At 36.5% G+C, this 16803-nt stretch overlaps 1 protein-coding gene and 1 long non-coding RNA gene across 2 annotated transcripts in view; one reads left to right on the top strand and one right to left on the bottom strand.

Annotated features, from left to right (window-relative positions):
• LOC114646399 (uncharacterized) overlaps positions 1 to 16803 on the bottom strand; it is a 113825-nt gene that overhangs the window by 52019 nt on the left and 45003 nt on the right. The gene's annotated exons all lie outside the window — the stretch shown is intronic.
• Positions 1 to 16803, top strand: part of pde6d (phosphodiesterase 6D, cGMP-specific, rod, delta) — a 57615-nt gene that overhangs the window by 10503 nt on the left and 30309 nt on the right. The window contains exon 2 of the mRNA XM_051923997.1: positions 8224 to 8312. Within this exon, the coding sequence (XP_051779957.1) occupies positions 8224 to 8312 (89 nt within the window). The remainder of the gene's footprint in view (positions 1 to 8223; positions 8313 to 16803) is intronic.

Raw genomic sequence — 16803 nt, 5'->3', positions numbered from 1 at the left:
TTCTGAAATTTGGTTATATTGTAAAGGAAACATTTTAAAAATACAGTTCTAAGACAGTTTGGCTGTTCATGTTTTCCAGTTTTTATGTGCATTTTGTATTTTATGGAACAAAAATAAAAAGTCATTTTTTTCTTCATATATGAAGAATATGATAGCTTTAGTGGGAGGGAAGGAATCCATCTGCTTTATATGTTTGATTTTTTGGTTACACCATAACTATTGCTGACATTGATGTTTGCACAATTAAATAATAAGATAAATTCACTATGTTGTGAAGGACACAGATGGTGAAGAGAATCTCTACCAGGTGCTGAAGACAGTGAGGACCAAGAATTGTAAAGCCCTTTTTAGTTTCATAATACCCTAAACCACTTTTACTGGTTAGAAAAAAATGTAATTTGCTCAGTTTATTCTGTTTATTTAAAACTGCTTAGATTTTTAGTTGTAGTAGTATTATTTTGTAAGTCAACAGATAAAATAAATATGTTGTTTTCCACTATAGTCAAAGTAAAATTAGTTAGGGTTATGTTTTTATATACTTAGTAACATTTCATACATTATTACAGATTTTATTAATACCATTTTTCTGATTACATTAATTAAAACATATTGTTTTTAAAAATGTTTTATGGAGCAATAAATGCCAATTGTCTCTTTATGTAAAAGTATTATAGTATCTTGGATTAATTCTCAATACCACTTAAGTCTTCTTAATTTTAACATGTCTAAATGGGTTAAACGTTTTGTGTAATCCTGTATGTAAAACAAAACTTTTTTTAAAAGCTAATAATAAGCATTAAAGAAAAACTAATTTGACAGAGGGAATTTAAAATTAATATTCTTATTCTTCATTTTTATCTGTGTATTTTTAACTACTGTATTCAACTCTTGCTTCTTTATGTGAAGCAGTTTGTTATACAGGTAATACAATCATTTGCCATTTTCAATATAAAAATGTCCACATATTATGTCTTATAATATTCTACTTCATATAGTTTGTAGGCGGGGGTAGGCAAGAGTATAGTATTGACAGCAATATAAAAAAAATTATAGTAACTCTAGATAATCTACAAATGTAGCATACAGCTAACAGTGTTTTCCACCTCTGCAAAGAATACAAAAAACATTCTTCTACTTGCATGTTGCCTGCAGCTGTACAAGTTAATTGGATTCCAATGTTGTTGTCAGTGACAATGCATACATAAGGACTACTTGGTGGCAAAAATAAAGTAAGTGATGTGAAAATGAGAGATTGTCAATAATGCTGCATTATACCAATTATTTTTGCATTTAGAAGATCAATAAATTGCAGAGAGAAAAATCATTGGCCTTGTGCTGATTCAGCATCTGGCAATCACTAGCTGATTTGGTGTCTGTAGAACACTGGCATTGTAAGATACCTAGCATATTTTTATAAAGTAATGATCTCTTCTGAACGTAATGATATTGCAGAGTGCAAAAGACAATATGTAGTAATGGTCCTGGTGACACCAGCTGGCAGTAATAGTCATCTGTTGGCACGGTAGGAAACTCGTATGAGAATGGGCAGTTGTGGAAAGTAAGCTATGAAAATGTATATTTTCTTAAAAATATTGTTGCTAAGTAATTGTGGAGTTAGGTTTCATATTTCCAAATGGGTTTTAAACTATTTATGTTGGCAAACTGTAAATGCCATGGATTGGTAATGACAACCAGAAAAAATCTGTTGGATAAAAAGTACCAAAAAGAAATTCTTTCATTAGCCTCGTTCCCTAACTGTTTATCACAAACTCTACTTTCATCCAGATTATAACAATTAAAACCACATCTATGTACTGAAATTGTAGGCTGTTGGCTTTTTCTTGAGCAAAATGTATTGAGGAAAAAATGGATAAATATTGTTGAAACGTGAACTCTTCTATTTGGCACAATATGAGAAAATAAAGAGCTGTTAAAATGTCATTTATAGACAATTTATTGTACACATCATTTTTTTATGCTCCAGTTTGGTGTTGACTGCAGTTTTAACCCTAACTGATAAGTTTCACAATATTGGAAGCATCTGGAGAAATCATGCAGATGCTAGTGCTCAGGCTGGAATTTGAATCCATTATTCTGAAGCTGTAAGGAACAGCAATAGATGAATTCCTTTTTGAAATAAATTACTGCAATACATAAACTGTGAAATTTAAGAATAATAAAAAAAAAGAAAAAAAAACGTAGTGGGTGAGTATTTGAGTTTTCAATTTAGCTTTGAACTATGACTGAAATTTCTTAACATGTGGACTTGGACATAGTTCCTGTGTTTGAGTAGGTATTTTTCAAAAGTAGTAGTTGACTGGCTGGAGGAAAATCTATTTTCTTTTCTTGAGAATCGATTAGATTGTCACTGGCTGCCGTTGTTTAAAATGTGAGTGAAAAGAAAATACTCAATACAGGAATGCCATCTCTTTACAAAGGTGAAACAGTTTAATGAAGTTTGCAATGTCTGAAAATATTAAGGTGACTTAGAAACATAACTACTTCTATAAAAAAAAGTTTTTGCCAGTATAGGAATTACTTTTTCACACTGCCTTTTGATACAGTAAATGACATTGTTTGAACTAGTTGGTTAAGTGGAATGAATTGAAAGCTGGAAAATCTTCAAATAATTATTGCTTAAAACAGTGAATCTCATCTTTAAATATTTAGCATACAGTTAACTGTTAACATGCAGTTATAGTACTCGCATCCACAGCACAGCATGTCTTAAGGTGAAACATCTAAAGCAGGCTTTAACAATTCTATAAGACAAATATTCAAATTGGATTATTAACTAAGAGCTGGATTTATTTGGGTCTAAGAGATATTCTGAACCAGCCTCACACTGCAGCGGTATAAGATGAAGCCATCTGAGACATACATTTTTTGATAGCTTCAAATTACAAGACTGTCATTTTTAGGGTGGACTGTTAACATATTTGGAATTTGGCTAACAACTATCATTGTCATTTATTTAATTTGAAAGTATACCTTGAAATAGAGATTCAGAACATTTTTGCCTTTGTAAACAAGACTCAACAGTAATACACATCATTAAAAGATAATGTTAAGTGACCTGAATGAAAGAGAAGGTACACCCTAAGAAATGATTGTGTCACTTTGCAGTCTGGGTACAGAAGAGTACTGTACTTGGCAGGTGAATCTGTAGACACAGTAATATATCTCTGTGGTGTAATATGACCGGTTCAGACAGAACAAAGAAGTTGTGGTTCTGTAATCCCAATTGAGTTGAGTCTATATGTCCATATATATCAAATATACTTAATTAATGCAATCATTTATGATGAACATGCTCAGGAGGTTCAGATTAGGGTTTAATGTTGACAATACGAGTAGGTACCTCAAGCTTTCAGATGCAACAGTAAAAATTGGCCATTGTTTTCATTCTTGGAACAACCAGATATAACATTCTAAATGTTGGAGTGAATTTGAGATATCAAAACAAACCAAGAGAGAATTGTCTTGTTTTATTTGGCCTGAAGCTACATTATACCAGATGAAATGTTTTAGTATGTGTGCTTAATTGTGCTTAAGCTGTCACACTAGAGTTACATTTTAAATGAGCTAAACTATTTCATTCTCTCTATCTATATTGTTTAGCCTAATAATTTTATATCATGCAAAGCCTAGAAAGATTAACAAATAGAATCTGAATATATTACAATTTTTGCCTCACAAAAAAAAAAATCACTTAAAATAGGAATCAGTTTGTCAGAGCTATTATACTAATAAACAGTTTGAACAACGTTATAAACAATAACCTTTTGGGTAATGGAAAGTGGACACAGTAGTTGCATTGTCCAGCATCTGGCATGCTTACTAATGCAGTTAAACAAATAGAAAGTCTATGAATACAAAGAATGAATAGTTGTTGGAAATAATACTTTTGTGTGTAATGCTGTACTGTCTTTCTGTTTCTGCCAAATTGATGTAATTATACGTTACATGTGTTGTAGGCACTAATTTTGTAAATATGCTTCCAAGTTGAGTAATTCGTTTGTGCATGGATGAGGCTGTCATAAGCTTATTAGCTAATGTTTTCCATCAGTTCTTCCATTGTTGCAATTTTCCTGAGTTTATATAATGTACAGTAATTATTTGTCTACTTTCAAAGAATCATTAAACAGTAGCAATTTTTGATTATATTAAAAATCTCGGTATCTTTACTGAAAGCTGCTTTTTAAATATCACTGTTTTTTTTAAATAGTTGCCTTTGACTAATAACTTGTTTACTATCTTGTACATCATATCTAAAAACCTAAACAAATGCATGGGAGACATAAATGTTATAATGAATAAACAACTTGGAACTGACCAAGGGTTCCAGGTGCCTGGAGATGACAATGATAAGCACACATATATAAATATTTCAGTATAGCTTGAAAAGATGCAGAATATTTCTCTATGTTGACTGCCAGTTCTGCATAAAAGGAAAAGTAAATTATATTGATTACAAGCCACAAAGGTTCATGTATCTACTGATGTGTGTAATTTGACAAGTAGCAGACTCTTAAGTGTACTAATTTTCAATTAAATGTGTCATCTTTTTAAATTTTAATTCAAGGCAGAAAAAGAAATAAAGTTAAATCTTGTCAGTTGTTTGAACCTTTTTATTACATTTCTGGAGTATTTACTTTGCTCATGCAATATCAGCTTTTGGGCCGTATTCAAAGAATATACACATACACTATCTACCTTTTTTAAAATTTGTCATGGGGAAATTAATCTCACTCTGTCAAGTAACATTTTTAAAAATTCAGCTCCAGTTTCCTTTTATTCTTAATACATCATTCCATTTTATCAATTACATGGTTATAGGAGAACCAGAACCTATTCAGACAGTTTCAGGCACAGAATACATTGATATACAAATACACACACTCACTTTTATTGGGATAATTTTGATTTGACAGTTATCCCTAATCCACACCTCTTTGAAATGTGTGAGAAAACCAGAGTACCCAGAACAGTATCAACCAGTCATGGTGGAAAATGGGGAAACGTAATATGATGTCTGACCCAGTATTCAATCACAAGTTTCTAGATCTGAAGGCTACTATCTGTCCTTATCTTGCTCTATGCTGCTTCCATTCCTAATACAAGTTTGTTATATGCTGATTTACTTGCATTTAAGGATTTCACCAAATGTGGTATCATCAAATTATGGATAGATGTTGAATGTGTGAGTTGGTTGTCATTAAGTGTGGTAATTTAATGGAATTTGAAACATTATACCAATTAATGTAAAAGTAAAAATGCTAGATTTGAATATATGCATACAGTGAGAGGTTGAAACTTGAAATCACTCCTTATGAAAAGTATTTAGGAGTCTTGGTGGACTCTTCACTTTCTATATAAAGGCAATTTATAGAAGCCATTAAAATGTGAAAGTAGAAGTCAAGGCAGATAATGTTTAAGCTACATTATGTAATGCACTTGTGAAGCCTAAATCTGCAGTGCTATGTTTGTTTTTCCTCTTCATATTACAAAAAAGAAATAGCAGCACTAAATAAAGTCCATAGATGGGCAACTACACTGATTCTAGCACTGCAAGTTCCTTAAGATGAGAATAATTTACATCTTTATAACAATGTCAGAATTACATAATTGATGGATTCAAAAGCCATTTTATCTTTTATTGTACTGGTGAGGGATGGGTAATTTGCTGTAAATTTTGAGTCAGTATTCAGATGAAAAAGAATTAAGAGCACTCTGTGTTCAATGGGGGCTATAACCTTCAAAAGGCCCATACCTCATTTCACATTTGTTGAAAGATAGCAGTCTCCCATACTCTTTTAAATAATGGGAGCGTTGCTATCGTTGTGCTTGAAAATTACAGTACAGTAGTCCCCCACAAAGTTGCAGTTCAGAGTTCGTGGCCTTAGACGTTAGTAATTATTAGCGGAAACTGCATACATCCTCCACAATTTTTATGGTGCTTTTTTCTGCATTACTGTACTGTAGAGAGAACAGGAAGCAACTATACAGGAAAACACGGTTTGGGATGGTGAAAGTAGCCAATAGAATTTGAAACTACAACTCCCAGTAGTGGCTCTGATTGGTCTTCTGCTGAGGGTGCAGGGGCTGTTGGGGTCAAAGGATGTCAGCGTGGCTTTTAAAAAGGGGGCCGGTGACCAAAAGGGAAAAAAAGATTTTGTAATTTGTGTTTCAAGTTCTTGTCTGTCTGCCTTCTGTTGGGTTACCTGTACTTATTTGTTTTGTCCTGGATCTTTTCGGGGTTGGGGTCTGGATTGTCTGCCTGTGTACATGAGGACTATAAGTGGATTCATGGCCATCCTGCGAAGAAAGGAGCGCTCCTGAACCCGTCCACCCGTCTTCAGGACAGTAACTATTGGTAGGACTATCTTTACATATCTTCCCATTCAACGTGTGGATCTCTGGACTATCTATTTCCATCATTACATTTCATCCGTTGCCGTTTTTCACGAACTTTACTGTGTATGTTTTGTTTGTTTTTTGTTGTATTTAATGTGTAATCGCCGTAAGAAGAACGGGTAGTATCGTTGTTTTCATTACATTCTTTATTTGCTGTTTGATTACCGTTTTGCTTTGTTTTCATCTCTGTTTGTGACTGCGTGCGGGTCGGGCTAAGGCTGGGTGCGTCTCTGGAATCTCCACCATAAAAATAAATAAATCACCGTCTTCTCGATGGTGTGAATCTTAGCGACACCAGACTGCTACAGTGTTATTTATTTCTCCTTGCTGCTGATTGACTGCTGCCCTGTGACTCATCTCCAGCTGACTGTTCTTGTGTTTTCCGTTTTGTTCTTCTTAACCCTTAAACCGCTGCAACTGGCTATAGTCATTTCCTAGTGCCATTTGCCAGCATGCAGGAGCCGAGTATACTCGGCGACTTACATTCATTCAATGCCGCAACCGGCTATAGTTGGTTCCCAGTGCAATTTACCAGCACCCCGGACCTGATCAGTCAATGCCGTACATTTGTTGAGCAGCCAGCTCATGACCACTGCCGCCGCCTGCAGCACTGCAGCTTCACTGTCTCTGGGGTTCAGCCGCTGCACTAGACTAGCCTGCAAGCATTAGCGTTTACCTCTGTGTGCTTTTGTGCAGCCAGTTTAAGCGCAGTTGGCTCCGTGATTTACTGAATTTCATCAATGGCGTCCATTAAACCTTGTACATATTAATCAAGTAGTTTTTAAAATAGTTTTTACAGTTCATTGGCAGTGTGTAATATGATCAGCTTTGCAGTAATTGTGATGCTCTTTGCATGAAAACAAAAATGTGTTCCATTAAAATTTCACTTTTTCTTTGAATTGTGACGTTTACTTAAAAAGTGCAACAAAAAAGTATTTGATGTCCAGGGATGCATTAACCCCCAAGTATGTGGCAGTTTAAGGGTTAAAGCCCCAAGATGCCGCTGAAACGCCCTGCACCTTCTAAGGCATCTGGCAATGAAAACGCGCTTGCATGAATTACAGTACAGTACATATAGTGGTAACATCGGTGTTTTACATTCTAGCACTGCGGGAGACATAGCAGTACAGTACTGTGCAGTATATGGGTTTACTTTTACATTCTTTTTTTTTTTTTAGGTTTTGTATTAAGCTGAGTTTGAAATGAAATTAAAGTGTTTTGGGGGCATATTTAGGGTTTAAACTATAAAAATAGGCATTTTTTCAACCACATCCAAAATTTGCGGTTTTTCACAATTCGTGAGTGCTCTAGGAACGTAACCCCCGCGAACTTTCGGGGTGTACTGTAATAGCTTGCTTCCTAAGGTACGAGTTGCATAATATGCATAAATCAACTGCAGGGACATCATAGTTTCCTAAAATATGTAATTGGCTGAAAGTAGGTCATTTGCAAACAATTGAATAGCCATGGTTTGACATATTCATTTCTATTCCATCAGTGATTTTCCTCAATAAATGAATGACCAAGTGTGACATTTTTGTCTCATTTGTTTTGCTGGGTTCTCCATGTCTACTTTTAGGATCTTTGTGAAAATCCAGTGATGTTTTAAGTCATGATTATGCATGAAAATGGAAAATTCTGAAGGGTTCACCAACTTTTAAACACCACTGTACTTACATTTCTGGCATAAATAATGTGCTGCATTATTGTTACATTTCAGTATTTTTTTTTTTTTGTTTTTTTTTCCAATTTTCGGCCAAAAGTAAGTATTTTTGTCACGTTTGTTACCTTCATACAAATTCTCAGAAATTGGATGAACCTCAGAGATGCAGAGACGGGAAAAGTTCTTTGGCAGGGAACAGAAGATCTTTCAGTGCCAGGAGTGGAACATGAAGGTAATTAATCTGTTTAGACCATATGTGTACCTATAGCATGTTTGTTTGATTTATTTTGTCTCATATTTGCAATCAATAAAGAAATCCTTAAAATATATTTTTATGAGGAATTGGGGAACATGCATTAAAATATAGTACAACAGTTTGGTTTTCTACAACCTTGTTTTAACAAAACACATGTATCTAAGCTGTTTAGTTATGGCTTCTATATTCATTTTGTTTATGATGTGCTAAGTATATTGTAAAGACTAGAAAGGATAACAGATGATGCATGTTGATATTTGTTTAGTTAATTTTATTTTGACACAGTACGCTGATCATTTTCCATGTGTGACACAGTTAAAACATAAAGCTATAAATGAAATCGATTTTTATTTTATATAGTTCCCATTACTGAATATACCATTCCAATAAAACAGCATGAAGAACAAAAGAATATAAATTTTTTTATGCAAAATTAGGCTGTCCGAACTCTAGTACTAATCTATTAAATAAAACTGAATTGTGTGTTTGTTTGTCCATTATACAAATGTACACCATCAAACTTAAACAAATTTTGTACAAATTCACTGTTTACACTGTGGTAGATAGTAGGCAATTTTTTATTTCAAAATTTAATTTGTACCCTCTCCCTTGGCAGTACCAGGTAACCCTACTGGTAATATATATGCATTTGTCTAAAGCTAAATCCATCTGCCAATGAAGGAATGGAAAACTGACACTTAAGAAACAGGCAAGTTGAGGTCTACCTGATCCAGTTCAACTGACTGCCCAGCTTTATTCTAGGTATTGCACGTTTTACTACAGTACAGACCGGTGTGTGAGATGTAACTGGGAAATTCTCTCAGAGAATCACATCTAGACAGTTGTAATCGCTGTGCAACTTACAAAATTTGGACTTGGGTTACCTTTAATATACATGGTGGCACATAAATATGTTATGTGCCAGATTTAGGAAAGTAGTAAAAACAATAATTCTTTTCATTTATATAGTGCTTTTTCTCACCACTCAAAGTGATTTACAACTACTACTAATGTGTAGAGCATCCACCTGGATGATGAGACGGCAGTCATTTTTGTGCCAGTATACTCAGCACACATTAGCTATTATGTGGTGAAGTGGTGAGAGAGAGAGAGAGCCAGTTAGAGACCGGAGATGAATAAGGGGCCAGAATGACTAGGCCTTGGAGGGCAGTTTAGCCTGGATATTGCGATGCATCATGCTCTTTACTTGGGATGCTCAGGGATCTTTTATGACCACAGAGTCAGGACCTCGGTTTTATGTCTCATCCGTAGGACAGCACCATTGTTGTGTGTGTGTGTTGTTGTTTTTTTTTTTTTATAAAGTGTCCCCATCACTGCACTGAGGCATTGGGATTCACATTCAGGCCTCACCAACACCTCTTCCAGCAGCAAAACAAAGTTTTCCTAGATGTTCATCCATCCAAGTACTGGCTAGGCCTGAACATGCTTAGCTTCAGGTGGATGACCTCTTCTGAAGTGCATGTGGTATAGCAAAGTAAATTAAGTAAATACCTTTCATTGTATTTTATACAGTATTAGGCAAGAAAACTGAATTATGCTGGCCTTGTGTAGATTAGTGGTTCACTTTTTGAACCTCTAATAATGGCATTGTGATTTTGACCTTGCACCTTAAAGCTAATGCATGTTATGAGGAACATTAGGCTCCTAGTGAAGTTAATCTTGGCAAACCAATTTGTTCTGGAGGGTCATACAAAGAAAAACCTAAAATCTCTCAGGATGACACAAAAATAATAACTAAGACCTTGTCCAAGGAAGAAAATGTTCAGCTTAGTTTGGTGTAACCCAAAAACAATTCCAAAAAAAAAAAATAATTACAGGGAGATTCACTCAAAAGAGGCCCTGAATAAAAAATACGCTATATACCTTGACGTATGTGTAATCGGTTGCATTAAATGTGATGCTGGAAGTGGTTTCTGTTTTCTTCCAGACACATTTCGGCACGGTGCTCCATGTTCCTGAACGTATCAGCAAGCGTCTGGGTGGGGGAATGGAATAGCAGCAGTTTCACGTTGGATGCTTTCCTTCAAATCTTCCACAATGTGTGGCTTGTACCGATAGACACTTCCTTTGAGCATACCCCAAAGGAAGAAGTCTGGTGGTGTCAGATACAGGGAGCATGGTGGCCAAAGCTCCTTTGAAATTACCTTGTTGTCGAAGAAGGACTCAATTTCTGCCATGCTCCTTGCCGATGTGTGACACATTGCTCCATCTTGCTGGAAGTAACCTTCCGTTAACTCGCAATCATCCAGTTGATTCTGATATCACTTAAACAAATTGGTAACCTAATAGGGTCGCACCATGAAGACGCGCTGCTCAATATGTACACCACCATCCTGATAAGAAGTCAAGTGAATGAGTGAAGGGGTACAGGCGGTATGTACCCAGAAGTTGCAAATGGAGGTTAAACGTTGCGACAGCTGTCTGGTGCTTACCTATTTGCTCCGACGCAGGGGCATCCTAGCTTGTTCAAAGCTCCATATACTGAGGAGCACATTGCATGTTGTTTCGTTCAAATTGCTTCATCCTAGCGAGAGTTATTACAGAATATTCGAGGCCTCTTTTGATTTAATCTACCTGTATCATTAATAATCAAAAAATGAGCTGCTATAAAATAAAATTGTGAATCAAATAGGGAACATTTCAGTATCCCTAAACAAAATTAATTAAAAATTAGCTAAAAACAACCTTTAAATATTAACATAAATATAATATGAATATGTCTTTAATAATGAATTAGTGGTATACGTGAATAGTAATAGCAAGATACGTATCTAATTGTGCAGACAAAAATATCTAAATTTACAGAGATTGCAAAATTTATTGATGCAGAATGGTAATGTATGAAGTTAGTAGCCCATTATTCTGAATATAATGTTAGGGATTATAAAAATGACTGAACACTTACAATTAGTACACAACTACCCAAATTGCAACCACCAGAAAGTCTGTATTAAAATGTACTCCTCAATGTCCGTGATAAATTGGAGAAAAACCCAGCATGAACATGTACAGTAATTTCTCTTCCTTAAGGCTATAGTACCGTCCTAATATTGTTGCAGAATAACTTGCAACAGAAAAGTATATGGATGTTAAAAGAAGTACAAGCTGATAAACAAATATTTAATTTATTTATGTAATTTTTGGCATGTGTACGGAGTGAAGTCCTTACTTGTGAAGTACTTGTACTGTATATGCTAATCGGCATGCAATGCGTCGCCACACTTCAGCACCATGATTACATGAATGTAATAGCCTATATGTGAAAAAATGACAGATTTTCTACTTTGTAGCCCAGGTTACATTTAATAATCAATACAGGGACTGTTACCAAAAAAAATACTTGTTTGACCTAACATTGTCTGTTCTCCTAAGACGTTAAATGTGGTTAAACAAAAATATGAACCACCACAGGACAAGTTATTTGTCTCATTAGTTTCATTTACTGTAAGTCAGTTGGGGAAACACTATGTAAATTGTGTATCCAGTAGGCTTCCAGCTGTAATAGTGCCTTATTAAAGTCTCCACCCCTGGATTATAGTGCAGCAATTTCAATTACTGAGTAGCACAGCTGTGTTAAAGCATGTGACTTTGACAAAGTGCTTCAAAACTATATGTTTAGTAGATTGCACTTGTATATTACTCGTATGTTCAGTAATCCTAGATTTCATTGAGCAAAGAAGGAACAAGGACAAAATAAAAACACCTCCTTAAAATTATAATTGAAATGATGTGTGAGAGTGATAACATTGTTCTTAATAGTTATGTAATGAACATTCACTACAGCAGCTCCTTCTTAAACAAGGAAAATGTCATATATTAATCCATAGAATTCATGCATGAGAAATTTTACAGTAATCAGACAAGTTTTAACTCCCAAGTCTTAGTTATATGAAAAAGTTTGGGAACCCCTCTCAGCTGGCATAATAATTTACTCTACTAAAAAAACAAAAAAGATAACAGTGGTATGTCTTTCATTTCCTAGGAACATCTGAGTACTGGGGTGTTTTCCGCAAAAAGATTTTTAGTGAAGCAGTATTTAGTTGCATGAAATTAAATTTGCGTACCCTTGTAATTTTGCTGATTTGAATGCATGTAACTGCTCAATACTGATTACTTGCAACACCAAATTGGTTGGATTAGCTCGATAAGCCTTGAACTTCATAGACAGGTGTGTCCAATCAGGAGAAAAGGTATTTAAGGTGGACAATTGCAAGTTGTGCTTCCCTTTGACACTCCTCTGAAGAGTGATAGCATGGGATCCTCAAAGCAACTCTCAAAAAATCTGAAAACAAAGATTGTTCAGTATCATGGTTTAGGGCAGTGTTTCTCAAACTCGGTCCTGGGGGGACCCCTTGTGGCTGCAGATTTTTGTTCCAACCAGATTCCTAATCAGTGACAACACCTGATAGCACTGATCTCATTTAATTAGCTGGTATTAGTTTTCTTTTATCCTACATTCAGAAAAGCACAGCAGCATGCTTTTTACATTTATAAGACATTTAGAAATATTTCTGCTTTTGCTATAGATTTAAATGCTTAACTCTCTTTTGTTGATTTCATTATACAGTAATCCCTCCTCCATCGCGGGGGTTGCGTTCCAGAGCCACCCGCGAAATAAGAAAATCCGCGAAGTAGAAACCATATGTTTATATGGTTATTTTTATATTGTCATGCTTGGGTCACAGATTTGCGCAGAAACACAGGAGGTTGTAGAGAGACAGGAACGTTATTCAAACACTGCAAACAAACATTTGTCTCTTTTTCAAAAGTTTAAACTGTGCTCCATGACAAGACAGAGATGACAGTTCTGTCTCACAATTAAAAGAATGCAAACATATCTTCCTCTTCAAAGGAGTGCGTGTCAGGAGCACAGAATGTCACATAGATAGAGAAAACAATCTCTAGCAAACAAATCAATAGGTCTGTTTGGCTTTTAAGTATGCGAAGCACCGCGGCACAAAGCTGTTGAAGGCGGCAGCTCACACCCCCTCCGTCAGGAGCAGGGAGAGAGAGAGAGAGAGAGAGAGAGAGAGAGAGAGACAGAGTTTGTTTTTCAGTCAAAAATCAATACGTGCCCTTCGAGCTTTTAAGTATGCGAAGCACCGTGCAGCATGTCGTTTCAGGAAGCAGCTGCACAAAAGATAGCAACGTGAAGATAATCTTTCAGCATTTTTAGACGAGCGTCCGTATCGTCTAGGTGTGCGAACAGCCCCCCTGCTCAATCCCCATACGTCAGGATCAGAGAAAGTCAGCGCAAGAGAGACAGAGAAAAGTAAGCAATCTAGCTTCTCAGCCATCTGCCAATAGCGTCCCTTGTATGAAATCAACTGGGCAAACCAACTGAGGAAGCATGTACCAGAAATTAAAAGACCCATTGTCCGCAGAAATCCGCGAACCAGCAAAAAATCCGCGATATATATTTAAATATGCTTACATATAAAATCCGCGATGGAGTGAAGCCACGAAAGGCGAAGCGCGATATAGCGAGGGATCACTGTATTTTGCCCTTTCTCCGTGCAGTTTTTCCCCTTCGTTGTACCTTATTAATAACAATTTAAAACGAGCAAAGCAGACACCCAAGCAAACAACACTGAATAAGCAAAGGCTGCAACTACTTTAGCATCAGATCCATTAATTAGTAAATAATGGATTAATTAAACAATTAGAACACCTAGAAAAGTAGAATGAAAATCAAGCTGAAAATATTGTTAAAAACAAATAAATACATTATTCCCATATAACTGCTTGGTACATTTTAAAATATATATAATTTTTTTTTCTTTTTAACCAAGCTTAGTTTTCTAATTTCTATATTGTTCCCAAAACACAGAACTTGGGAAATAACAGTTCACTTAATTAGCCCAGGAGTCCAATTAAAAACAGAAGCTGGTTGGAACAAAAACCTGCAGCCACAGTGGGTACCCAGGACCGAGGTTGAGAAACACTGGTTTAGGGGAAGGCTACAAAAAGCTATCTCAGAGGTTTAAACTGTCAGTTTCAACTGTAAGGAATGTAATCAGGAAATGAAGGCCACAGGCACAGTTGCTGTTAAACCCAGGTCTGACAGGCCAAGAAAAATACAGGAGCGGCATATACGCAGGATTGTGAGAATGGTTACGGACAACCCACAGATCACCTCCAGAGACCTGCAAGAACATCTTGCTGCAGATGGTGTATCTGTACATCGTTCCACAATTCAGCACAATTTGCACAAAGAACATCTGTATGGCAGGGTGATGAGAAAGAAGCCCTTTCTACACTCAAGCCACAAATAGAGTTGCTTGTTGTATGCAAATGTTCATTTAGACAAACGCGATTCATTTTGGAACAAAGTGCTTTGGACTGATGAGACAAAAATTAAGTTATTTGGTCATAACAAAAAGCGCTTTGCATGGTGGAAGAACACCACCGCATTCCAAGAAAAACACCTGCTACCTACTATCAAATTTGGTGGAGGTTCCATCATGCTGTGGGGCTGTGTGGCTAGTTCAGGGACTGGGGCCCTTATTAAAGTTGAGGGTCAGATGAATTCAACTCAGTATCAACAAATTCTTCAGGATACTGTTCAAGCATCAGTCACAAAGTTGAAGTTATGCAGGGGTTGGATATTCCAACAAGACAATGACCCAAAACACAGTTTGAAATCTTAAAAGGCATTCATACAGAGGGAGAAGTACAATGTTTCTGTAATGGCCATCACAGTCCCCTGACTTGAATATCATCGAAAATCCATGGGATGATTTGAAGCAGGCTGTCCATGCTTGGCAGCCTCAAATTTAACTGAAATGGAGAGATTTTGTATGGAAGAATGGTCAAAAATACTTCCATCCAGAATCCAGACACTCATCAAAGGCTATAGGAGGCGTCTAGAGACTGTTATATTTGCAAAAGGAGGCTCAACTAAGTATTGATGTAATATCTCTGTTGGGGTGCCCAAATGTATGCACCTGTCTAATTTTGTTATGATGCATATTGCATATTTTCTGTTAATCCAATAAACTTAATGTCACTGCTGAAATACTATGGTTTCCATAAGGCATGTCATATATTAAAAGGAAGTTGCTACTTTGAAAGCTCAGTCAATGATGAACAAAAATCCAGAGAATTAAGAGGGGTTCCCAAACTTTTTCATATGACTGTATATGTTCCTGTTCTATGCAAATGCAAAATAGAGGTTCCCCATAAATAGGAGATAATTGCAAAATGTGCCAGTTTTTTAGAGTACTGTGAGGTATATGCTGTAATATTTCTACTGCACTTAATCTGATTAACAGTACAAAAATGAATTAACACAAAAGTGTGTTGCAAGGTGATTGTGGGTAGTGCTGTCTTACACACTTTGTTGGTGCAAGAATTATGATAACCCTTGGCAGTAAACCAATACTTGAATTATACTGGTTTAGAAACAAATTCACTCATAACTGAGCATGCCCTTTGAATATCCTGCTAAAAGCAGAAAAAATAGATAACTACTAAAGCATTTTACATAATTTCTCATAGCACAGCAGGTTAACTCTTATACACAATGAAAATAGCTGCCACCTAACTTAGCAGGAGTTAGCTCCTGCACCTTGACATAGTTAGCATATGTCATCTCTCTCTTCCATAGCGATAACAGCTTATTATAGGGCTTTGTAATTTAATAGGGTTTTCAAGTTGAACCCTAACACCCCCCAAGGGTGTGTTTTGTTGACTACCCCAAGACACCTCAGCAGTGCTTAGCAGTGGAACTAGCATCCTGGTACTTCCCCCTCTAACCCCTGCTTAGCTCTACCCTTCCTCTCCTCCACCAACCTGGTTACACTAGTGCTCACTTCTGTTAAGCCACAGCCACCTGGATGCTATTTCTGCATGCCTAGTGATTCCTGTAGTAAACCTCTTATTTGGACCTCTAATGCCAAGGACCCCCAGCATACTCCAGAGTGACTGCCCTAAAAAACCAATGCTGGTTTTCTTATATGAGGGACTGGCATTTTCCAAGCTTATACTCATGAGCCTCCTCGATCCTTTTCCTCCCAGGGTACTGTTCATTCCACCAGGGTGACTTACGTACTTCATTGCTTTTGACCAAAGGATTATATCAGGCTGGGAGCTTGAACTGACAGTCTCTTCTGGCAAGATATCTATCAAGGTTTACACTCCTTTCTAGTGTTGTGTACTGTAGCCAGGATCCCTGTAGCCACAACCTCCTTACTTGCCTTCTGTTCTGACCTGGATAAGCAGATGAAGTGGGGGCCTATGGCTTGGAGGTTTGTGGTCTCTCGCGTACTTTTCTTCTCCAGACCCTCTGTCCACTGGGCCTGTACCTGGCCATGGCACCATCAATACCTTCCATCCACCAGACTTGATTGGCATGATGACAAAATGTGCTCCATGTTGGTTGGTCTGTCAGTTGGAGAGCATGTCATACTTAATGACTGCAGTTGCTATACCTCATTGCCTTGAC

Source organism: Erpetoichthys calabaricus, chromosome 2 (genome assembly GCF_900747795.2).
Source record: "Erpetoichthys calabaricus chromosome 2, fErpCal1.3, whole genome shotgun sequence".
Taxonomy (NCBI): Eukaryota; Metazoa; Chordata; class Cladistia; order Polypteriformes; family Polypteridae; genus Erpetoichthys; species Erpetoichthys calabaricus.
Note: the sequence above shows the minus strand (reverse complement) of the source record. Positions and strands in the feature narration are given on the sequence as shown.